This window comes from Tenrec ecaudatus, chromosome 5 (genome assembly GCF_050624435.1).
Source record: "Tenrec ecaudatus isolate mTenEca1 chromosome 5, mTenEca1.hap1, whole genome shotgun sequence".
NCBI classification, from domain to species: Eukaryota; Metazoa; Chordata; class Mammalia; order Afrosoricida; family Tenrecidae; genus Tenrec; species Tenrec ecaudatus.
Window position 1 is genome coordinate 166129642 of NC_134534.1, and position 25205 is coordinate 166154846.

Here is a 25205-nt window from a genome sequence, read left to right on the forward strand (position 1 = left end):
TTCCCTCCCGACATCACCACTCTTACCACTGGTCCTGAAGGGATCATCTGCCCTGGATTTCTGTGTTTTCATTTCTTGTCTGTACCAGTGTACATCCTCTGGTCTAGCCGGATTTGTAAGGTAGAATTGGCATTATGATAGAGGGGGTGGGGCGGTGGGGGGGCATTTCGGTACTATAGGAGAGTTGTATGTTTCATCATTGCTACACTGCACCCTGACTGGCTTGTCTCCCTGTGACCCTTCTCTAAGGGGTTCCAGTTGCCTACAGATGGGCTTTGGGTCCCCACTCTGCACTCCCCCTCATTCACAATCCTGGTTTTTTTTGAGAACTCATCCTTTCAATAGTGCTGTGTGTGTGTGTGTGTGTGTGTGTGTGTGTCTGTGTGTGTAAGAGAGACGAAAAGTAGAACTGCACATTTAGGTTGGTGGGAAGGTGCAGGGAACAAGGGGTAAATGGCATCTTCCTGGTGGCCAGCACCCGGGTAGGCAATTATGTGGTATTTGGTGAGTGTATTTGATAAGGCATTGGTGCTCCAATTGGAGCACTGCTTGCAGAAGTTCAAAACTGTCAGCTGTCAGGCCAGTTTACAATACATCTTTCTCTTAACTCCTTCTTTGAGCAATTTGTTTAGCTGCTTCTTCTACTCAATATTTGATACACTTCTCTGGACTTTTCCCTGAAATTCAGGGTCGGATTATCATCTGTATCTCTGATTCATTTGATCTCTGTATCTTTGTTATAAAGGGTCTGTGTAGCCTACCTGTCTACTCTGCCATGATGCAGGACTAGTATCGAAGAATAATTTTTTACTTTGATATATTTACTTTTTAAAAGAAAAATCATGCTGTGGAAAATTAGAATTGAAAGTATATAATGTTCATTAAGCTTAATTGCTCTTATGATATAATTACTGAATAGACTGGAATATATATTGAAAAGGTTATCTGGTACTAAAGGCATATTTTATACTTACATGTTTTTAAAGCACAAGTTTTGGTCATTACCTGTCAGTGAAGCTACTTTTCTCCTTTGTCAACTAACTTTTCCTTTTTTTTTTTTGCTAGTGAACAACTCTGCGCTTTTTGCTACTGTGGTGAAAAAAGTTCCTTAGGACAAGGAGACCTAAAACAATTCAGAGTAACTCCTGGATTTATCTTGCCACGGAAAAACCACCCTTCTATCAAGAAGGCCATTGATGACAACGGCAATGGGACCTGTGAGAAAATACAAAACTCAGCACCACGAAAACAAAGAGGACAGAGAAAGTAAGCAATTTTGAATTTTAATTGTTGGGCAGAAATAAGTTTATATATAGTTTATTTTTATGAGAGTGCTTATAGATACATAGTAGAGTAACTGTTAAAACAGTTATAGTTTTTAATATGCACAGGATAATGGATGAATCAATAATCCAAAAATATCCTTTTCCTCAAATCTTATTTTTATTAAAAATGTTTTTATTAACATAATCCATATGTGTATGTTTTGAAAGAAAAATTTTAAAAGCATTGGATTAATTCATACATGGAAAGAAGAATCTCTGGAATAAATTTTTGTAACACAGTAACCAAACTAGAAAAATTTTTCACTACGAAGGTCCATTTTGTACCCTTTTGTTTTTAATGGTCCATGTTCAGAACTGGTTGATCAGTCCTATAGAAGCTCTCATTATAAAACAGTGTTATAATTTTTTAGGTTATTAGAAACTGACTCGATTGCACCTTCTAAAGTTAACAAAGATGCTTTTTCAAAGAATAAAAAAAAATATAAGGTATTTATACCACTATATATGTAGGTATGTATTCATAGGCATATTGTGGTTACCTAAAACTCTCATTGAACTTAATCTTTTTCTTTTTTTTCCTTTTGAAATGTGCTTACAATTTTGACGAAGGGTCATCTGACTGTCGACTTGGCTCTGCTGGTTGTAGTGGTAGAAGATTCTGTAGTTGATGAGAAAGTGAAAAATTGGTTTAGTTTAGCAGCTAACTTTTTTTCTGCTTGATGATGATGATGTAACCATTGAAGTTCTTACTTGGTCCATATCCAGATTTAAGTACTGAAACATTATTGTGTATATACATTTGATTGACTCTTATATTACACTGCTCCCAATGGCTTGAAGATTTGAAGTAGGAAAGTAAACTAACAAGAAATAAAATCTTTTATGTAAGGTGGAATATTTTAAGGAAACCTACAGATATGCTGGGGTTGTCAGTTGAGTGCTCACAACTTCATAAAATGTATCACAAGTCAGCAGACTTACAATGTCCGTCAACAAATTTAATGGACTTTATGTGCTGCTTTGAGTATTGACAATTACTTGTAACCTTCTTTGGGAAATATGCTTGGCTTTGTTTAGTTTTATAAGGAAAGCGAATTTTTAGTGTAAACTTTATGGGGTCAGACAATTACATAAAAAGGGCCTTGGTTTAAAGAAAGTCTCACTATGTACTTAAGAGAAAGATGTGGCTTTCTATTCCGAGAGTATGGCTCTCAGAAACTCAACAGGGGCGGTTCTACCCTGCCCTATAGGGTTGATATGAGTTATCACATTGATGGCCATGAGTTTGGTTTTGTTTTATGTGTGTACCTTAGCATAAACAGAGTTTTTAAGTAATGAAAGTCAATTTATGGGTCTTAATAATGAAGTACGTTTATAAAATTTTAAAACTAGTTGTATAATTTATTTAGATTGTAATGCTTTTCAAATGTGTTTCTAATAAACTATAAACAAGATAAAGCCTTTTTTCCCCGCAAATTGAAAAGGTTTAACAATTGCTTCCCTCTGTTGTAGTAAATATAAAAATATGCTTTCATTTCCTCTTTCCTTTTATTTACAACTTAAAAATTGGAATGTTTATGTTTTAGTTAAGCTGCTGGCAGCTTTCATCTTTAGGACTGATATTGACAATTTAATGATATGGTTCATACATAGAAACCACTCTGAAGGTTGAATTTGCTCAAGCTGCTGGTGAGGAATGAGTTAGTAATAGGATGATTAGTTATTCCTTTAATTTTTATAACTTCAGCTCCGTCAGATTGAGAAAACAATGTTAAAAATAATGCATTTGCTTTAAAGGTAAAGTTTTAGTCTCCCCCCATTCTCAATAAGATAATAGAACTTAATAATGAAGATTATATTTGTAAGGAAGGAAGCTTATATCATAGGAAAGCATTTGTTCTCATTTTTATGGTGGGCATTTTTAAAATCAAGAATTAAAATTTAGCACAGCATGCTGAAGCTAAAAGTGATTATTTTTGCATTTCTAATGCTGAACATAAAAATAATTGATTATTTTTAAATGGTTTGATATTTAATGTACTTATTAAAATATGTTAATACTTCTTTTCTTTCAATGATTCCAGGTATAAAAATGTTTAGTACCCTGGTCATTGTGCTGATTTTCTCTTAATAGGAATCATGATAAATATCCAGCATACAGAAGTGCAGTGAGTTATGATCTATATTCAATAGTGATTTAATCCAGATTTATGATGAGGTTAAATATTATGATATCAGGAGAAGGTTAAAGTTTTAGTGGCAGTCGTCTGATTTCCCATATTTTATGTTAAACACAATAGTAATCATCTTTGTTTACTTAATGATCTCAAATAATACCTAAAGTTGAAAGTCTGAAATCTCTCCATTTATTGTATACCTTATTCAACACCTGTTGTTTTACTGTAGTTATTTCTGTTATGCTTGCTTATTCCCTGTGCCATTAGTACCTACTTTGCTTTTGCATTTTACTTCTAATATGTGAGTTACAGTCTCCCAACGTCATGTCACAGAACTGCTGTCAAGATTTGTTGACGGGGCCATATGGTCCTGTTGATGGAACCATAAGAAAGCTATAGCTGATATGTTTTACTCCCTCTGCCTCTCTCTTCACATGTTGTAGTGGGTTTTTATTTCTCCTGGGAATTAGTCTTTATTTACATAAAATTAACCCATTTCTGTTATTTTAGTTCTCATTTAAGATAGAGCAAATTTAAAATCTCTGATTTCATCAGCTTTGTAGCATGTAAGGCCAAAGGAATATCCATTTTATGTGTTACAATTGGTTTCTAAATAGAACATGAAGGTATCTTTTATTTTTTCTTAAACATGTAGATTGGCAAAATAAATTTGCAATCCTCACTTTTAACATTTCCTCATGGGGTTTGAAACAATTTTTCCCTAGTTATTGCTCACATGATATTAATAACCCAGTTTTATATTATACTATGCATAATAACAGATGGATTCTAAGAGTTATGTTATACAGTTTATGCCTAATAAATTAAAATTGTTGCAGCATTACATTGTGTTTAGTTTTTTAGAAAAGAAAACAATTTTCTACTTGAGGTCATTTTCATATCTACCTTATTTATTTTTATTTTTTCAGAGAACGATCTCCTCAGCAGAGTGTAAGATCATGTGTAAGTGTAAGCACCCAAACCGCTACAGATGATCAGGCTGGCAAATTATGGGATGAACTCAGTCTGGTTGGCCTTCCAGATGCCATCGATGTCCAGGCCTTATTTGATTCAGCAGGTAGGATCATTAAGTAGGTCTTCAATAATAATTACCTCTTGATCTCTATAAGGATTCAGTAATTGTAGTGAATTATCAACTCAGTAGTAAATACCTTTCGCTTAGAAATTATTGTAATCACATTGTAAAAATGTCATTGTTTAAATATGCCTGGTTTGGCCATGAGTCAGAATCTACTTGAGAGTCTACTAACAACAATTTGCATAATACCTGGTTAGTGATAACACTGAGCTTAATGCTGTTGTAAATAGTTGCATTTATCTTGTGTGAGAATTCGTATCATAGTTTGACAAATGAGGCAAGAGAGAATCTTAGAGGATATGTGACAACTTAGAGAAAGAAAATTGCAAATTGAGTCTATTTAATATAGAGGTGAAAAACAGATCTTGGACATGTAAGTTACCTATTAAAACAGTTTTGTAACTCATGCATGTGACATTGTGCTCTTAAGAGTTTTAAAGAAAATTTTATTGTACAGAACTTCAGATTGATTGATAGTAGTTCAAATGTAGAGAATTTAAAGATAGAACTGTTATTACATATTTTGCTCTTGTTACAGAATAGATGGGAATAAGTGATTGTATATAATCTATTTGCCTTTGTTATCTGTAAATTACTACAAAGTAATCTGGATGGTCTATGTAAATATGTCAAGTATATCTTATACTATTTTAGAGTAAAATGACTAGAAACTAAACTTCCTTGTTGAAGAAAGAAGCTTTGGGTAACTTGTTCTTTTGTAATGCTTTCTTTTCTAATTCAGTGTTTTTTGCTTGTATCAGAATTACCTGTAAGGCTTGTTAAAGCATATATTTCTGAGCTCTACTGCAAGGGCTTTATTTGGTAGGTTTGAACTTGGACCTTAGATTTTCTAGTAACCCCAGAAGCTGTGTTTTTCTACTCGCTGCAGTTCATACCCCTTACATTCCTTTTAGCCATTATAGATAACAATCAAAGTAGTGTACCTTGTTGCGTTTGATAAATTGAAATGTATCCAAGATTAACTACTGAGAGGTGAAGGATGATAGTGGGGCAAGAGGAAAGAATAAAGTAAAAATTATATATAGGTATAAAATTCAATATGTATTGAAGTACCATATATACTCGTTTACAAGCCGAGTTTTTCAGCACATTTTTAATGCAATTTTTTGGTAAAATTAGGTGCCCTAGCTGATATTTGGGTTGGCTTATACTTGAGTATATATGGTAAGTATATAGAGATACTTGTATTTGTGTGTGTGTGTGTGTGTGTGTGTATAAATATAATAAGGAGGCAGATAGACTTTGAGCCTCTACTTAAATCTTACCTCAGTCCAAGAATAGTTTTCTTGAATAATGTGGTATTCTGCGATACCTTCCTAACATGATTGCTGAAGACACAGTGTGTGAAGAAGCAAATGTGGTGAAGAAAGCTGATGGTGCCCAGCTATTAAAAGATACGTGCCTGGGTCTTAAAGGTAGAAGTTAAAGAAGTGGCCATTTAGCAAGGGAGCAACAAAGTCCCAAGGTAGAAGCAGAGTAGCCTATGTGATCATGAGGTGTTGATGGGAAGTATCAGACATTCAGAAACAAGCAATGATATTGACATGAAGGAACATAAACAACATGGAGACCCAAAATCCACCGTTAAGGTAATTGGACAGTCCCTCACAGAAGGGCACCATTGAAGGAATTATATAATCAGGATATAGTATATCTCTGGTGAAACATATAAATATCCTCTAGTTCTTTAATATTTCCTTCCCATACTATTATGGTCTTAGTTCCACCTCATTAATCTTGTTAGACCTGTGTGTGTTTATTTGTATAATTAAGGTCGTTAGATGCATGAAATCCAAGATAGATTAAACCCTTCAGAAATAGTAATGAGAGTAATAATTCCCTAAGGGTATGGGAAGGGAGGTGGGGAAAGAGTAACTGATAGCAATGATGAATGTATAACCTCATTTGAGGTAAACGAATAACAGAAATGTAGGTGAATGAAAGAATTGTAGGTGAATGGATATATTAGATGATGTAAGAGACAGCCATATGTATACTGTATATTACTCGAGTATAAGCCAACCTGAATATTAGCCAAGGCAGAGCCACGGCAACAAATTCCACTTCTTACACAAGTAAATAATTAGGCATGGGGCCCACATCTGACCCCTCCTCTGGCTACATAAGGAAGAAGGGGAATCCAGCACCACATCAGCCTAAGGCTATTTGCCACAAGCAGAAGTTACACATGCCAACCTCTCTATCCTTTTACTTTTTTCTGATACCAGTCATGCCTCCACAGCACTCTACTTTTCTGTTGGGTTCAGTTATTCCATTGTAATGGCAACACAAAATGCACAGACAATATGATTATGGGGTTTATGAAGAAATTAAAAGGCTACCATAAGTCAGGATCAGAAAACATTAAGGATGCAGTCATTCTTCTACAAAAAAAATGCTTTTCCTAAGCAGACAACAAAACTTTTTGTTTGTTAGGTTCTCAGTCATGTACTCAGTACTTGTCCCCTGCCTCCATGTGCCAGGAAGCCTACTTGCTGTCCTGCCTCACTGCTTCATAGTCTTGGCACCCCTTGTCTGCTCTGTCTCAGCATGGCTCTTGCTTTGTCTCATGGTCTCCATGCTGCAGCCTCTGCTACCTCTGCCACTTCAGACAGGCATCTGTTGGTGACACTTCTTTCTTGATAGTCTTGGGATTGCTTTTGTACTTGCTTCCATAATGGCTGTCACATAAAGTAATGGCACAAGTAGCTTTTCTTCGTGCACTTCTTCGTGAGTGTGTACTTCCAGCGCCCCATGGTTAGCATCCAATACCTACCCCATAGTACCACTAGAGCTTTTTAGGCCTGCCCCAAACCCCAAACCAGGCACACTGCCATTGAGTTGGTAATGACTCTTAGTGACCCTGTAGGACAGAGGAGAACAGCCCCTGTGAATTTTTAAGACTTAACTCTTGATAGGAATAGAAAACCCCATTTTTCTCTTGAGTGACTTGGTGGTTTCAAACAGCTGACCTTGTGGTAAGCAGACCAACACATATTCGCTATGCCACCAGGGATTCTTAGATGAGGTCTAGAGTGTGATCTTATTCAGTATTTGTACTAGCAAGAGCAGTAGTAGTATATTGATGCTGAGCTTTTCAAGTTTCTCATACTGTAACACATGTATTGTTTATACGCCCAATGAGATCTGCAGCAAAAGAAGGCATCCCACTTTCAATTACAGTCCAAAAAAGGGGGAGGAAAACTTCAGACATGGATATAAAGATGAGGATCATTAAGACCTATGATAATGGAAAGAAACTTGGCAGAATAGTACATGAGGAAAGACTATGTTGGCTTTTTTTTAACCTTTATTAAAGATTTTGGAGTGATTGATACAAAATCAACAATTTTAACCAAGAAGAGTTAAGGGCCAGTCCACACGTTGAAGAAGCTGTTGGATAGAAAAACAAAACCAGGAAAGGGCTCTTATGAGTTTACTGATGGTTCAAACTCAAGCACTCAGTCTTTTTGAACGTCTGAAGGCGCAGGAAGGTTCCTTTGAGACTTAGGGCAGTCTCGTCCCCTCAGATGCAGATTTGGCATAATGTGTGTTAATGGAGAAGCAGAAAGCACTCTTGTTGAAGCCATGGAAAAATTCAAGGGTGGACTGGACAAGATAACACACGATTAATTATATATCTCAGGAAATAATGACAAATACTGGAGTTATAAAAATACTGATAAGAAAGGTTGGTGATAAGTACAGGGGAAAATAGGTGCTTGATTTATTAAGAACTGACTTATGGTGGAATTGTCCAAATGGAACTACATTTACTGCCTGAAAAGAATGTTGTTATGTATTTAAGGAACCCTAGTGACTACTAATTGAAAGACTGATGATTTGAACCCACCAACCACTCCATGGGAGAAAGATTTGCTAAAGATTTATAGACTTAGAAACCCTATGAGGTGGTTCTGCTGTGCTTTGTAGAATGTTGTGTGTTAGAATTAACTTGACAGCAACAATAGACAGGTGGATGGGGCATGCTCACCGAACAATTGGTGACTTAAATCCACCATCTCATCTGTAGCATTAAAGATCTGTCAGCCGGCTCCCATTGAGATTGTTGTTGTTAACTGTGTATTATCAAGTTGATTTAGACACATAGTGATCCTATTGAATTGAGACGAATTACCCTGTAGAGTTCCCAAGGTTACATTTTTTGGGGGTGGGGAGGGGCAAACTTTAAAGAAACATATCGCCACACCTTTTTTTCTCAGAGCACCTAGTGTTTTGAACTACCAGCCTAGGTAGTTAGCACTTAACCACTTTGCCACCGAGACTCTGTATATAAAGATGACAGCGGTGCAACCCTCTGAGGCTATTCTAGTCTGTACTGTTGAGGCTTTTGCAATGGTCTCAAAGGCATCTAGCAATTGTGTGTTTACAAGTTAGAGTTGATTTAGGGTTTTATGTTTCTATATATATTAGCTTGCATGTTTTCTTTTAAAAAACTTTTATTGTGTATTACATATCAAATTATTTTCATATTCAACAACTTTAACTGCTTATCAATTCCCCCAATAACTTACCCTGTCCCACCCCCTTTTATTTTCCTTTTTCTGTCTCAGAAGATATCTTCTCCTTCAACCAAGTTAACACTTATCTATCTCGAATATATTGCTTTTTCTTCCTTCTTTTCCTGTATCTCCAGTAACTATCAAAATCGGTCTCTTGATATGAAACCTTTTATCTTGATTTGCTTTTTTTAATAACAAGGTTCTCATAGAATATTTGCCTTTTTGTGACTGATTTTACTCAGCATAATAATATTCTCTGAAGCCATCCATATCATGAGATATTTCAAAATTTTATCATTATTCTACTAATGGCTTTTTAGGTTGTTTCTTTTTGCGGTTGTGACTAGTGTGGCCATGAACATGGATGTGCATATATCTTACCTGCTTTTGCTTTGTTTAGGGCAGTGGTTCTCAACTTTCCTAATGCCATGACCCTTTCCTACAGTTGCTCACGTTGTGGTGACCCCCCCCCCCAACCATAAAATTATTTTCATTGCTTCTTCATAACTTTAATTTTGTTACTGTTATGAATGGGGTGACCCCTGTGAAAGAGTCGTTTGACTTCCCTAAGGGGTAGCGACCCACAGATTGAGAACTTCTGGTTTAGGGAATATATTGAATAGAGGGATTGCTGGGTTGTATGGTATTTGTATTCCAATTTGTATGAGGAAGCATAATACAAAAATACGGCATTCCATAATTATTGTATTATTAAAACCTGTTTGCTTACTGTTTTTCACTTTGATCATTTTAGGCACTTGCTGGGCTCATCGCCGTTGTGTGGAGTGGTCACTGGGATCATGTCAGATAGAAGAACCATCATTGGTGAATGTGGACAAAGCTGTTGTCTCAGGGAGCACAGAAGTAAGTGGAATAGCATGTATTTAAACCATAGTTTTAAATTATTTTTTGTATTGTTTTCTGTTGAATTTATTCTGGCTCAGTGACCTTTTAAGGCAGAGTATAATTGTCTCATAGGATTTACAAAGCTGTAATTTTTGACAGAAACAGATTGCTATATCTTTCTCCCATGGAACAGCTGACGGATTAGAACATTTCAGTTACCAGATGTGTTAAACCACTTGGTTATCAGGGCTCGTTAACATTTATTCTAGTCAATATAAAGGCTCACTTGCAAGAATTATTTAATTTTAACTATATAAATGTATTAGTTTATATTAACGAGTAGTTTGCACAAACTCTTAAAGAATATAAGCTATTCAGTAAAGTCTTTAAAATAGTTTACATTAAAATCAGAAATAAAAAATTTTAGAAATGATAGTTCCTATATTGCGTTGTACATCCATCCATAGGGCTCTTAGTTGAGATAAAGGGATTTGATGAAGATCTAAAAGAAGGGAAGCACAAATTGACAGACCTTTAGTTTACATTATTGACTAGCTCTGCTTGATATTTCTAAATTGATAAAATTTTTTCTTTTAGGTCAAATTGTCAATTTAATTAATCTTTTTAGCATTATCTCAAAGTAATTTCATTCAAACAGTATGTTATCTTTTAAAGTTTTCACTGTGATTTTAATGTAATTTTGAAGAAAACACAAGCAAACAACAACAAAAACATTCAACAGTGACCATTGACCATATGGAATGAAATTGCTTTAATATCTCTAAATCCTCTTTGGTTTTTTTGCCAAGTATTTGGGGGGAAGCAATTTTCAAGGGAATGTTAAAATTGGAAATTTATTCAAAAAGGGCATATGGGCATTGCTAAATTGAATATAGTTAAGGCTTTTAAGCAGTTGCAGTAATACATTATTAAGGAACTGCTAAAAATTCAAACCAATTCAGAAGAGGAAAGAATTATCAAGGGTTATCATTTCTGAAGTCACATGGGTCTTAACTGAAAGCAGTGACTACGAGAAGGATGTTTATCTGTATTTTGTTGACTAAGCAAAAGCATCCAACTGCATGGATCAACTCCATGGATCATCACACATTATGGAAAGAATACAAAGAATGGGAGTTCCAGAAGAGTATTAATTTGCTCATGAGGAACCTGTGCATAGACCAGAAGAGTATTAATTTGCTCATGAGGAACCTGTGCATAGACCAGAAGAGTATTAATTTGCTCATGAGGAACCTGTGCATAGACCAGAAGAGTATTAATTTGCTCATGAGGAACCTGTGCATAGACCAGAAGAGTATTAATTTGCTCATGAGGAACCTGTGCATAGACCAGAAGAGTATTAATTTGCTCATGAGGAACCTGTGCATAGACCAGAAGAGTATTAATTTGCTCATGAGGAACCTGTGCATAGACCAGAAGAGTATTAATTTGCTCATGAGGAACCTGTGCATAGACCAGAAGAGTATTAATTTGCTCATAAGGAACCTGTGCATAGACCAGAAGAGTATTAATTTGCTCATGAGGAACCTGTGCATAGACCAGAAGAGTATTAATTTGCTCATGAGGAACCTGTGCATAGACCAGAAGAGTATTAATTTGCTCATGAGGAACCTGTGCATAGACCAGAAGAGTATTAATTTGCTCATGAGAAACCTGTGCATAGACCAGAAGAGTATTAATTTGCTCATGAGGAACCTGTGCATAGACCAGAAGAGTATTAATTTGCTCATGAGGAACCTGTGCATAGACCAGAAGAGTATTAATTTGCTCATGAGGAACCTGTGCATAGACCAGAAGAGTATTAATTTGCTCATGAGAAACCTGTACAAAAACCAGAAGAGTATTAATTTGCTCATGAGGAACCTGTACATAGACCAGGATATATACTGCATGGTAAAGTCAAAAGAGATGTGCATCAGGGTTGATTCTTTCACTATACTTACCAGTCTTTTTGCTAAGCAAATAATCCAAGAAACTGGATTATGTGGAGAAAAACAAGGCATCAGGATTGGAGGAAGGCCCATTAGCACCTGAGATAGTCATTCTAAAATGAAGAGGGTTTGTAGATTTTTGCACGTGACGAGGAACAAAGATTAGAGTTTCAGTATGGTCTACACTCCAACATGAAACACATCCTCACAACTAGAACAATAAGCAACATCATGATAAATTAAAGAAAAATAACACTGAGTGATCAAGGATTTTATACATACTCACCATCAACATTCATAGAAACAGCAATTAGGAAATCAAATGACAGTGCATTAGGTGACTCTTCTGCAGAGACCTCTTCAGAGTGTTAAAAAAGTGAATTTGTATCCTTGAGGACTAAAATGTATGTGACCCAAGTAATAGTACCAACTGTTTCCTTTGAATTATGTTTTTGGTGTTTTTTGGTATGTCATGGTTTATTGGGTAAACCAGGACTGCCAGAAGAACAAACAAATCAATGTTGGAAGAAGTACATCTTGAAATTTCTCTAGACATGAGGATGGTGTGGACTTTGTCTCACGTACTTTGAGCAGTTTATCAAGAGGGATCATTTCTTGGAAAAGTACACCATGCTTGAGGAAGCCCCTCAGCGAGATGTATTGACACAGTGGTTACAACAGTGAGCTCAGGCATAACAGTGATTATGAGGATGACGCACGTCTTAGTAGTATTTTGTTCTGTTGTTCATAGAATCCTCGTGAGCCAGAACAGAATTGACAGCATCTAACAATAACAATAAAAAGGTTTTTAAACTGTAATTGAGACAAGGACCTGTCATTTTTGAATTCTTATAAGCAATGATAAAAATAACCCCATTAATTTACAAGAATGATCACCTTGAGTAAGGGAGCAGCAAAAAAGAGGAAAACCCCAGGAAAGATGGAGTGATACAAGAGCTGAAACGATGGCCCCATCAATCATAAGAACAATTATGAGGATGGTCCAGAACCCAGTGTTTCGTTCTGTTGTACAGTTACTACAAGTCAGAACCTACTAAATAGCATCCCAAAACATCAGAATCCCCTATTTGTTTAAGAAATTAGTGCATTAAAAAGAAGAGAGAAATGATCACATTGTAGTAAATTTTACAGTCTGAACATAGTTGGATGGTCAGATCAAACCTGTGATGGATAGGTGAGAGCCGTTTCTTTCATGAACTACTTCAGAAGATGTTCTGCATTACTTTGTGAATGTGAAGAATATTATATAAAGAAGGGAAGTAATATAACTTAATGGTCATACAACAAAATGAACCTTACTGACCTTTTAGGATAGGAAATAAATAGGTGTTTTCCTTTTGTTGTTATTTACGTGTTAACTGATTAATGAAGGATATGAACTATTGTTGATATTTTGTTGCCGGAAACAATGAAAGTGTGTCAAAAATTTGTCATTAAAAACTTGTACATTGACATGGGTACAGATCACAGCTGGAAACGCAGGGAATCCAGGACAGATAAACCCCTCAGGACCAATAATGAGAGTAGCGATACCAGGAGGAGAGGGTGGGGGGAACCCATCCCAATCTACAGATAATACCTTCCCAGGGGGACAGACAACAAAAAGTGGGTGAACGGAGACGTTGGTCATAAAATTTTCATGTACATGCTAAAAATACTCTACACTTAAAATGTTTAAAATACAGTATGTTTTTGAAACATTTGTTTAAAAACATTTCCAGATTCAATACTTTCAGATTCATTCATTTACTCACTGACTGCCATCAAATCATTGCTGACTCATAGTAACCCTACAGACAGAGTAGAACTGCCCCCATGAGATTTCTAAGGCTATAAATCATTACACCACCACTTGAGTCAGTTTCTTGTCCTGTAGTGGCTTGTGTGTTGCTGGAAGCTGTATTGCTGGTGTTTCAATTACCAGCAGGGTGACCCAAAGTGAATAGGTTTCAGCAGAACTTTCATACTAAGAGCAGACTAAGAATGGATAGGCTGCCTACTTATGAAAATTAGCCACTTAAAATCTATGAATAGCATCAAAACCTTGTCAGATACTGAAAACCTCCTAACTAGAAGCAGAACATTGGCAGAGATAGTGCCAGAAGAGGAGCCCCTCAGATCAGAGAGCACGAAAAGTTTGACTGAGGAAGAGATACTTTTTAAAAGTAAGGGGCTAAGGGAGGTGGGTGGTAGGGGTGGGGAAGGTTCACAAGGATCAATTATAACCCCCTCCCAGGGGGACAAACAACAGAAAAGTGGCTGAAGGGCAACAGGATGATGTAAGATATGAAAATAATAATCTATAATCAAGGGTTCAGGTGGGAGGAGGGCAAGTGAGGGAGGGAGAAGGGGAAATGAACTGATATCAAGGGCTCAAGTAGAAAGAAAATGTTTTGAAATTATCATGGTGGAGACTCAAAGCCCGTTTGTCGGCCACTGGAGATCCCCTTGCAGAGGGGTCTAGGGGAGGAGATGAGTCAGTGAAGGTGCCATATAGCACTGATGAAAACTACAGCTTTCCTGTAGTTCCTAAATGCTCCTCCCCCCCCACCCCCCCATCATTATCCGAATTCTACCTTGCAAGTCTGGCTAGACCAGAGGATATACACTGGTACAGATAGGAACTGGAAACACAGGGAAAATCCAGGGTAGACGATACCTTCAGGACCAGGGGTGTGAGTGGCGATACTGGGAGGGTAGAGGCAGAGTGGGTTGGAAAGAGGGAACTGATTACAAGGATCTACATGTGACCTCCTCCCTAGGGGACGGACAAGGGTGAAGGGAGACGTCGGACAGGGCAAGATATGACAAAATAATAATTTGTAAATTATCAAGGGCTCATGAGGGAGGGGAGAGTGGGGAGGGAGGTGAAAAATGAGGACCTGATGCCAAGGGCTTAAGTAGAGAGCAAATGTTTTGAGAATGATGAGGACAATGAATGTACAGATGTGCTCTACACAATTCATGTATTTATGGATTGTGATAAGAGTTGTGTGAGCCCCTAATAAAACGTTAAAAAAGTGAGAAAATTATCATGGATGAGTGTATGGATTGTGATAAGAGAGGTAAGAGCCCCCCAATAAAATTATTTAGTAATAAATAAGTAAAATAAAATAACAGTAAGATTCAACCATAGTGATGTGGCTGGAGTAAAACCTCTGGGAGTAAAGCCTCCAGGATCTTAATTTGCTGAAATGGTATGATTCAAAATGAAAAGAAACAGCTGTAAAGATCAATTAATAATGGAGCTTGGGATGTGCAAAGTATGAATCCAGAATAATTGTAAGTCGTCAAAATGAAATGGAACACATAAAGATTGATATTCTAAGTGTTGGTAAGCTGAAATAGACCTTCATTGGCCATTTTGAACCAGAAAATCTCTTAGTATACTATGCCGAGAATGACAGATCCTGGAGAAGTTGTGTTGCATATCATCATCAAACAGGACATTTCAAAGTCTATCTTGAAGTACACCTAGTACTTTAAGGAATTGGTTCACATGCCTATTGGGAAAATGACAAGTTGGAAATCTATAGGTTGGACATCAGGCTAGGGACGGACACCTGAAGCCTTGGTTGCCCAGATTCCTAGGCCAGGAATAAGAAGAGTATATTGAAATACCTTGCTAAAATACCTATTTTTATTTTGCAGGAAAACTCCCATTTTATCTGAATGGTTGCTCACACTACATTAGATACTTGTAATTTATATTAGATTACACTTTGGACAAGAAGCTAGACAAACCACTTTCTAAACTGACTCAATGGCATGTAACAACAAGTAGAATATAGAAATGAAAACTTCTTAGCTTTGCATTTCAAGCTGAGAAAATTTAACAATGACATTTGTTGATACAAGGACCACACTAACAGATCTGAGTGCATCTAGTTTTTTTGTAGTTTATTCGAAGAGGTTTAATGGGAAACAAATATGTTTAGGATTGCTGTTTAATCAAGGTGACTGAATGTAAGTTTATGAGCTTAGGTGTGAGATGGAGATGAATTGTCGCGATAGAAATGGTAACTTTCGATTCATTATGAATTAGAGAGTTGTAGAAGGTGCAAATGTCTTTGTAGTTTCAAGTGTGAGTATGAAGGAACTTCATGAGTTTTATTTTGGCTGTGCTGAATTAAACCATATAAAAACATCTTTGAGATTAAGTACCAAGTTTGGAATTATAGTCAATTTTCCTAACTAGTACTGTTGGCAAATTAAATTCTCATGTGGTTGGGGCGTGAGGGGTGCTGTTTACCAGCCAAAACTATAAAAGAGGGCTCTTGCTTTTGTATGAATAAGAATAATCAGAGAAAGCCAAATTTTTTTCCATAGGAATGAAAGTATTTATTTAAAAGAGAGAAGCACGTTAGTGTTGTTAGGAAACAAGGTTATATTCACCTTTAACCATCACCTCTCCCAAGTGACCATTCTTCTCATACACATAGTAATTGTCCCATGCTAAGGGGAAATGAATGTACTTCATTCTGTTGTACACAAGGTTGCTATGGGTCAGAACCAACTTGTTGGCACCTATCAATAACAAAAAGGGACAAATAAGTATTCATATTCGTTAAAATTTGGGAAAAGAACTCACTCTCTCACTCGCTCACTCTCACTCTCACTAATTCACTCACTCTCACTCTCTCACTCAATCACTCTCACTAATTCAATCACTCACTCTCTCACTAATTCACTCACTCACTCACTCACTGTCTTACTAATTCACTCATTCACTCTCACTAATCCACTCTCACTCTCTCACTCAAGCACTCACTCTCACTAATTCAATCACTCACTCTCACTCTCACTAATTCACACACTCACTCACTCTCTCACTAATTCAATCACTCACTTAAAAAAATTTTGGGAAAAGGATGAAGTTTACTGGGAATAGGCTGGTCTTTGCTAATTGGGTGCACAGGAGTGCTCTTGTTCTCCAAGATGGATTCCATTGCGAGATCTTCTATCAGAGGATTAAAAATATTTTAGTATCCACTCTAGTGGAGGTCATGGATCCAGTCAGGAGGACACATCCAGAACTGAAGGGCAGCTTTCAAGGGAAAATCTGTCTCTTTAGCATCCCTTTAAGAGAAGTGTGGTAGCTTATAAGAATGTGGGTCTATGGCACATCTGGTCTGTTGGGGCAAGTTATCCCCCTTACTACAGGTTTCAGGTATTTCTCCATTACACAGAGCACCCTTTTAGCTTTCTGCCTTTCAAACTTTTTAATAGAATGGCTTCTTCTAGACCTTCCTTTGGGGGCTTCCTCTTAACCATCTCAAAACTTCCAAAGAAGAATGTTAAAGAGAAAGAAGGCCAGTGAAGGAAGAGCTGGAGAGTGTGTATAGGAATTATTGAGTCTGGATTAGGATTAAGGAGGTCTAGCCTAGGATTTCAATGGGTATTTTTATATTATGAGATAATAAAATATTTTCTGAACAAAGTACAACTATGGTTTTTAATAGGATTTGGGCATCAGGAGTCTTGACTTTTTATCTCTCACAATGATAACTAATGCCAAGTAACATGTTAGACGAGTCCTTTCTACACTCTTTTTTTACCTGTATGCCCATGAAATATATAATAGTTTTTCTAAAATGCAAAGATATAGGGAAGGCATTAAAAATGAGTTATGAATGACTTCACTAGAATGCTAACTGAAAGGTCTGAATAGAGCAAGACAATGTAAGATTATTTGACTTTGGAATACTATTAGTTATAGCCATACCTAAAAATTAATTTTTATTTCCCATTACCTTATCAATTTGGTCCTCAAATTTTGATACAGGAACAAAGTTGGATGGTAGCTAAAAGGAAATGGGAAATTAGTTTTTCAGAGAATTAAGTATCTATGCAGAAAAACAGTTAAACTTGGAAGGTCTGTTATGTGAGACTATTCCTGGAGCTGGAGGTGCCACATGGAGACCCACGTCAGCACTGAGTTGCTTCCACTACCACTGCACCCACAAGACTTTCCACCCACTGGCCTATGGTATTCCTGCATTTGGCATCATTGCATGTGTTGGATGAGTTTGAAGAGGAAATTATAGACTTGTATTGGACATATGGGAAAATATCAGACTTATGGACTTGATCTGGGCTGAAATGTTTTTCTTATACACATATCAATGACTATGAATTTCTTTCTCTAGTCCAATCGGACTAACACAGCCCAGCTTCACCACTGTAGCTCTTAGCAAATACTGATATGTTCCTCTCCCTATGGTTTTTGTCTTTTGTAGAATGGTATAGAAATGGAAGTATTTATATGAAGTTGCAAATACTTGTGTAATAGTCTTTGTGTGTGTATATGATTTCATGTGTCTTGACTCAGTGCCTAGGAGTGAAATTGTTGAGTTATTGAAAAGTTTGTTTACAAGTATCTTTGGAAAACAGTTTGACAGTTTCTTAAAAAGTGTTGTAGTTTTACATTTCCATCATCAAGACAGGAGACATTTGTTCTGTATTATTGGCAGATTGGGCATTGCCTGTGTTTTGAAAATATATCATTGTAATTTGATATTACATTTTCTTGATGGCTCATGCAATTGAAGATATTTTTATTTATTTGCCATCTGTATATTTTTGGTAGAGCATTTTTTCAAAAATTTGTCCTTCCCTCCCTTTATTCCAAATTGTTTTTCATTTACTGTTGAGTTGTAAGGCAATGTAGTTCTTTGTAAACCCCAAAACCCATTGCTTGGGTCACTCATAGTGACCTGATATAGGATTTCTGAGATTACATATCTTCATATGAGCAGACAGTCTCCTATATCTCTCAAGCTGTTAGCAGCTCAATTTCTAGCCCATAGTGCCACCAGAGCTGATTATATATTCTTTGTAGAAATCAATTAAGATGTATTCTTGAACTTTACTTAATTGCATTTTCCTGATACCTTGTGTTCTTGAACTTGATTGCATTTTTCTGATATCTTAGATTTTTGAACAAATTGAAGGTCTGTGGAAATCTTGTATACAGCAAGTTTATTGGTGCCATTTTTCAAACAGCATGTACTCTCTTCACATCTCTGTGTGACATTTGCTAGTTCCCACAATTACTGTATATTTATTAGACTATGAGTGTTATCCATACTGTTACTGTATATTTATTCAACTCTTCGCTCTCTCACAGCCATCAAGTCGTTTCTGACTCATAAAGACCTTATAGGATAGGGTAGAACTTCCCCTGTGAGTTTCCAGACTGATTTTACAGGGGTAGAAAAACAACAGTATCGTATAAACATAATTTTTATATACACTAGGAAGCAAACAAAATTCATGTGACTCTCTTTATGGGGAGATTTGTCTTGCAGTGATCTTGAAGTGAACCTACACTATATCTCTGAAGTATGACTGTATATTACAAATATTTTATTTAGCTGTGTCTTTCTACTACTAGTGTTATTCCTTTGAATTTTCTTGACCAAACATCGATTGAATATATAAAGTTGAGTCTATCTCTAGGCTCCTTTCTATTTCATTAGTTTGTGTATTCTTACACCAAAACATGAAACCCATTGCTATCAAGTTGATTCTGACTTATAGCCATAGAGGAAGCATACAACTGTCTCATAGAGAATCTAAGGCTGAAATCTCTTCCTAAGCTGACTGGCATTTATTTTTTCCCAGGGAGCCAGCTGGAGGCTTCCAACAATTGATTAACTACTATGGAACCAGGGCTCCCTTAACACCCAAATCTAAACTCTATTAAACATTGTATTAGTTTTACACTGTTACCCATAACAACTTTGCTCAAACTTAGAGACTTAAAATTTTATGCTTCATAATTCTATATCTCAAAAGTCTATTGTGTCTCATGGGGCTCGATACTAGAAGAGGTCTATTGCTTTCTCAAGACTGTAAGGGATAATTTGTTTCTTTGCCTCTAACATCTTAAAGACCTATTGAAAAACCCCTTCTTTTAGAATCAGTTCAGGCATGAAGTAGTCTTATAAGACAAATTATAACTTCCTCGTCAGGTTTCTGAGGCTACATACATCTTTATGGAGCAGACTGTTGCATCTTTCTCCTGCAGAGCAACTGTGGATTTGAACTACCTGCCCTACAGTTAGCCGCTAACCAACCACTGCACCACCAGGGTTCCTTCCCATTGAGCCGAGGTCATCATCACCCCATAGCTCATATCCCCACCCTCCAGGTTCTCAGCCAGTAATGTTGCCCCTCTGTAATTCTTCTTCCATTCAGATATCTGTCTTCAGATAACGGTGCAGATATCTATCTGGAAAATGTTCTCTACTTTTGAAGACTCATTTGATTAAATTGTACTTTCCTGGATAATTTTGGGCAATCTACCCATTTAAGTTTCTTCCCCTTTAATTAAAGACTTGAGTTGCAATATTGAAGGTCCTGTGGGCAAGATGTTGAACGATGTAGAAAGCATCAAAAGACTAGGGAAAGAATATACAGAGGTACTGTGCCAGAGGAACTCGTCGACATTCAGCCATTCACGAGGTAGTGTAGTAGGCCAGGTCGTCTAGAGAAACAAATCCAGTGACACTTATCTATGTAAGAAGGAAGGAGCTTTATATTAAGTAATAATTACATATAATTAAAGGCTTCCCAGCCCAATCTAACTCATGTCCATAGACCAATGCAGTCCATAGGTCCCTCCTCAGACTCACAGTGCCACCGGTAAGTGATGTAGAATGGTGAAGCAGAAAGTAGGAGTTCACAAGCTAGAGTGCAGTCCTGTGGAGCCAAGGTGGGAATCTTGGTGGGACACTAACAGCTCTCAAGGTCTGGCATGGAGGACCACCCCTGGTGGCAGGCACAGAGTCCCAGTGAAATCCCAGCTAGGAAGAAGGGGAAGTGGCAGAGAGAGAGAACTCTGTTTACCTTGCTATCATACAAAAAACTTAAGATATCAGGGTGATGTCAGTAGACTGCAACTTGATTGACCTATTTGTCTCCACTCATCAGGAGTGTCTAGTTGACAGTCCCTAACTACCACGGGAACAAGAACCAAGAGTCCTGAAGGAAGAAGTTCAAATTGCACTGAAAGCATTATCCAAAAACAAGGCTTTAGGACTTGATGGAGTATCAATTGAAATGTTTCCACGAGTTGATGAATCACTGGAAACACTCATCTATGCCAACAAATTTGGACTTGACCAGCTGACTGGAAGAGATCCATATTTGTACCCATTCCAAGGAAAAGTAACCACAATGCTCAAATTATAGAATAATATCATTAATTAATATCAGTTGTAAGTAAGATTTTGCTGACATTCATCTAATAACAGTTAAGACAATACACTAACAGCGAACTGCCCGGGGTTCAGGCCAGCTTCAGAAGAGAATGTGGAACGAGGATACCACTGCAATGTCAAATGGATCTTGGCTGAAAACAGACTAACAGAAAGATGTATACTTGGTTTTATTGACTATGTTAAGGCATTTTACTCTGTGGAACATAAACTATGGCTAGATTTAGAAGAATGGAATCCCAATACACTAGTTTGTGTGCTCATGCAGAACCTGTATGTGAGTCAAGAGGCAGTTGTGCAAACAGAACAAAGGGTGTAGTGCTTGGTTTAAAAGCAGGAGAGGTGTCGGTTGCATTGTCTCACCATTATTACTCAATCTGTATACAGAGTGAGTCAGCACAGAAGCAGGATTACTTGAAGACAGAGCTGGCGTCAGGATTTTAGGAAGGCTTACTAACTACCTGCAGTGTGCAGGTGAAACAACCTTGCTGAAAGTGAGAAGAAGTGGAAGCACTTGCTGAAGAATATCAAGGACTGCAGCCTTGATTAGATTGAAACTCAGTGAAATGAAAACAAAAATTCTCACAACTGGACCAGTAGTTCACATCATGATAAATGAAGTAAAGAGTGAAGTTGTCAAAGATTTCATTTTGCTTGCATCCACAATCAGTGCTCTTGGAAGCAGCAGTCAGGAGATCAAAGGAATCAGTATTGCATTAGGTAAATCTGCTGCACAAGTATTGAAAGTGAAGGATGTTACTTTGAGGACTAAGATGTGCCTGACTCAAGCCATGGCATTTTCAGTCATACATATGTATGTAAGTATGTATTAATATATATTCTCTAGAGTTTTTCTCTTCCAGAGCCCCACCCAGTTGAATGCCACAATTCTTCTAAGGGCCATCAAAACGTTTGTGGAGAAGGGGAACTGAAAGATAAACAGAAGTTTTTCATGAACTTTTTGAAGCCCCATTCTGAGTGTAGTTGTTTATATAAACAATGTCCATTTTGAAGTTGTTTTTTGATAGGGAATTTAACCTTATTTGCATCCATTATATTTGTACTTGAGCATTAACTTAGTAGATAGTCAAACTTATCACTATCTTTTTTGCTTTCTTTTTTTTTTTTGCTGTGCACTAGTTTTATTTAGGACGCTCCGAAAGGCTCTGGTTCCCGGTACTTAAATCCATTCAGAACCAAGTCAGTGTTTTGCGCAGGCAGTCCCGAACTTTGTATGTCAACTTCTTTTCCCAGGTTGAATGTCCTTTTTTGCTTTCATTGTAAATGGCTTTTCCCCCTTAGAATCTTAGAAGGTTCCCCACTAATTTATTCTTATTAATTGAACATTTCCCCAAAGTTTCTAGGTGACCTCTGTTCAGACATTTTACTCTATTGATTATGTTTCCAGTTTATGGAGTCAATATGTAAGAGATTATGAGTGGATGATTTTGTAGGGATACACACATCAAAGAACCATAGTATTTCTCTTTCCTCAACTCTTAAATGAGAGTTATGCTTAATAAGTGGTAACTCTTTTTTTTTTTTAATTTTAACAATTTATTGGGGCTCATACAATTCTTTTCACAGTTCATACATATACATACATCAATTGTATAAAGCACATCTGTACAGTCTTTGCCATAATCATTTTTTTCTCTTTTCTTCTTTTACATTTTATTAGGGACTCATACAACTCTTACCACAATCCATACATATACATACATCAATTGTATAAAGCACATCCATACATTCCCTGCCCCAATATAAGTGGTAACTCTTGATACCAAGGGCTCAGGTAGAAGTTTTTTTGAAATAATGATACATATGTACAAGTGTGCTTCATACAATTGAATTATGGATTGTTAGAAGATCTGTTAAGAGCCTCAAAATGATTGATTTTAAAAAACCTGGTAGCTCTTATTAGCATATTCAGAAGATTTCTTCTCGTGGGAGGGCTTAAAAGCATTTTACTGATGAAGATCAAAGACTAAATTATTCAATATGGATTACACCTTTACATAACGCAAAGAAACATCCTTAGCTGGAAAAATAAGCAACAACACAATAAGCAGAGAAAAGATTTAAGTTGGACAGTGTTTCATTTTACAAAATCATTGTCCATGGAACCAGCAGCCAGGAAATCAAGTGATAGAGTACATTAGGCAGATCTGCAGCTAAAGTCCTCTTGAAAGAGCAAAGATGTCACTTTGGAGACTAAGGTGTTCCTGATTTAATCCATGGTATTTTCAATAATTTCATATTCATGAGACAGCTGCATAATAAATAAGGAAGATGAAATAGAACTTGATGCATTTGAATTATTGCATTGGTGAAGAATATTAAATATACCTAGTACTGTTAGAAAAACAAATCTGTGCTGGAAGAAGTACAACCAGAATGCCCCCTTAGAAGTCAGGAAGGTATACTTGGGACATTTTACCAAGCACGGTTTCCTTCTCCAGGGACTAGTTCCTTTTAAACAGATAATGGGCCTTTTGGATCAATTTTCCATGTTAACTTACTCATTTTTCTCTACACCCCATCTTTAATTTTTAATACGCCTTTGTAGGGAAATTCTAGTTGATTAATAGGAAGAAAAATTTGGTGAATTTAGAAGACAATTTGGAGTGTGTTACACTTAATAATACTTAATATTTCTTAGAGTAGTACCTAGCTACAGTTATTTCCATGGTTGATACAGGATACTTTAATAATTACTTCGTTCCAGCCTCGATCCCTCCCTTCCCCCATACCTCTTAATACGGGTCTATTTTCTGGTTAGTGATTTATGCTCTGTGTGAATGGCATATGATTTCCTCTTAATTTACTAAGGGCTAGGAGAATCAAAGTCCACCACATCAGCTCAGGGCTGATTTCTATGAGGTAGAGGTCAGATATGTCTTTACCATCCACAGTTCTTTACCATATCTCATATCAAACATCTCTTCCATTGTGCTATACTTCTCTGTTGGATTCCTTAATTCATTTTAGTGGCAACACACAATTTCCAGACCTTACTCACAATTGTGGGCTTTATTAAGTAAGTTAATGATTACAATTCAATATATATATATTTTTAATACTTTTATTGGGGCTCATAAGGCTCATCACAGTCTGTACATACATCAGTTGAGCAAAGCACCCTTATACATTCGTTGCACTCGTCATTCTCATAGTTCACCTTCCACTTGGGTTCCTGGAATCAGCTCGGTTTCCCTTTTTTTCCCCCGTCCCCCTCCCTCCCCAATCCCACCCCTGGTCCCTTGATAGTTTATAAATAATTATTATATCTTATCTTACACTCCCCGGCGTCTCCCCTCACCCGCCTCCCCATTGCCCATCTCCCAGAGAGGAGGTTACACATAGATCTCCGAGATCGGTTCTCCCTTTCTACACCCCCTTCCCTCCTGGTGTCGCCACTCCCACCACTGGTGTTGAGGGGTTCGTCTGTCCTAGATTCCCTGTGCCTCCAGATCCCAATGATCAGGATGCAGTTCTAGTCAGGAGTGCCTTCTCTCTACCCATAGGCATGTCTCTTTCTAGTTCTTGATCTCACACTCACATGGCGCTTGGCCTCTGTTATGCATGAGCAATTGTACAAAACTCTTTTAGCACTCCCTATAAGTATCCAAAAGAACATACAACTCCTTAATTCTCAGCCTAAAGGCTCTTAACTCTAGCTCCCTGGGTTAGCAAACCTAGCTCCTGTGAAGTGCCTGGAGAGACCTCACCCAAGTGAGTTTCCTGCCAAAGTCACTCAACTTTACTCCTTCCCTGGCCCAGAAAATCCACTGCTCTGGCTTGTGATTCTTTTGCTGTTTCAGTTTCTCTGGAGTCACAGTGCTGTCTCCTGGATCAAGGAGGTTCACCACACAGGACTCTCTGGGTTCAAAGAATATATTCCATTCAAGGTTCTTTCTTGAGCTGGTAGTAAGATTCCCCATTCTTGCTTCTGATATGGTTCATTTTATAGCCAGCAGGCCAGCAAAATGGACCAACTCCCACATTAGATGTCCACATTTTTGCAATCACAACTAACTTTGTTAATAGTTATTC

General features: G+C 37.1%; 1 protein-coding gene across 15 annotated transcripts in view; it reads left to right on the top strand.

Annotated features, from left to right (window-relative positions):
* The window catches only part of KMT2C (lysine methyltransferase 2C), a 327314-nt gene that overhangs the window by 140037 nt on the left and 162072 nt on the right, over positions 1–25205 (top strand). For all 15 annotated transcript variants that reach the window (XM_075550191.1, XM_075550199.1, XM_075550194.1 and 12 more), the window contains exons 4-6: positions 1066–1266; positions 4393–4541; positions 9861–9970. In XM_075550191.1, coding sequence (XP_075406306.1) covers positions 1066–1266; positions 4393–4541; positions 9861–9970 — 460 coding nt within the window. The remainder of the gene's footprint in view (positions 1–1065; positions 1267–4392; positions 4542–9860; positions 9971–25205) is intronic.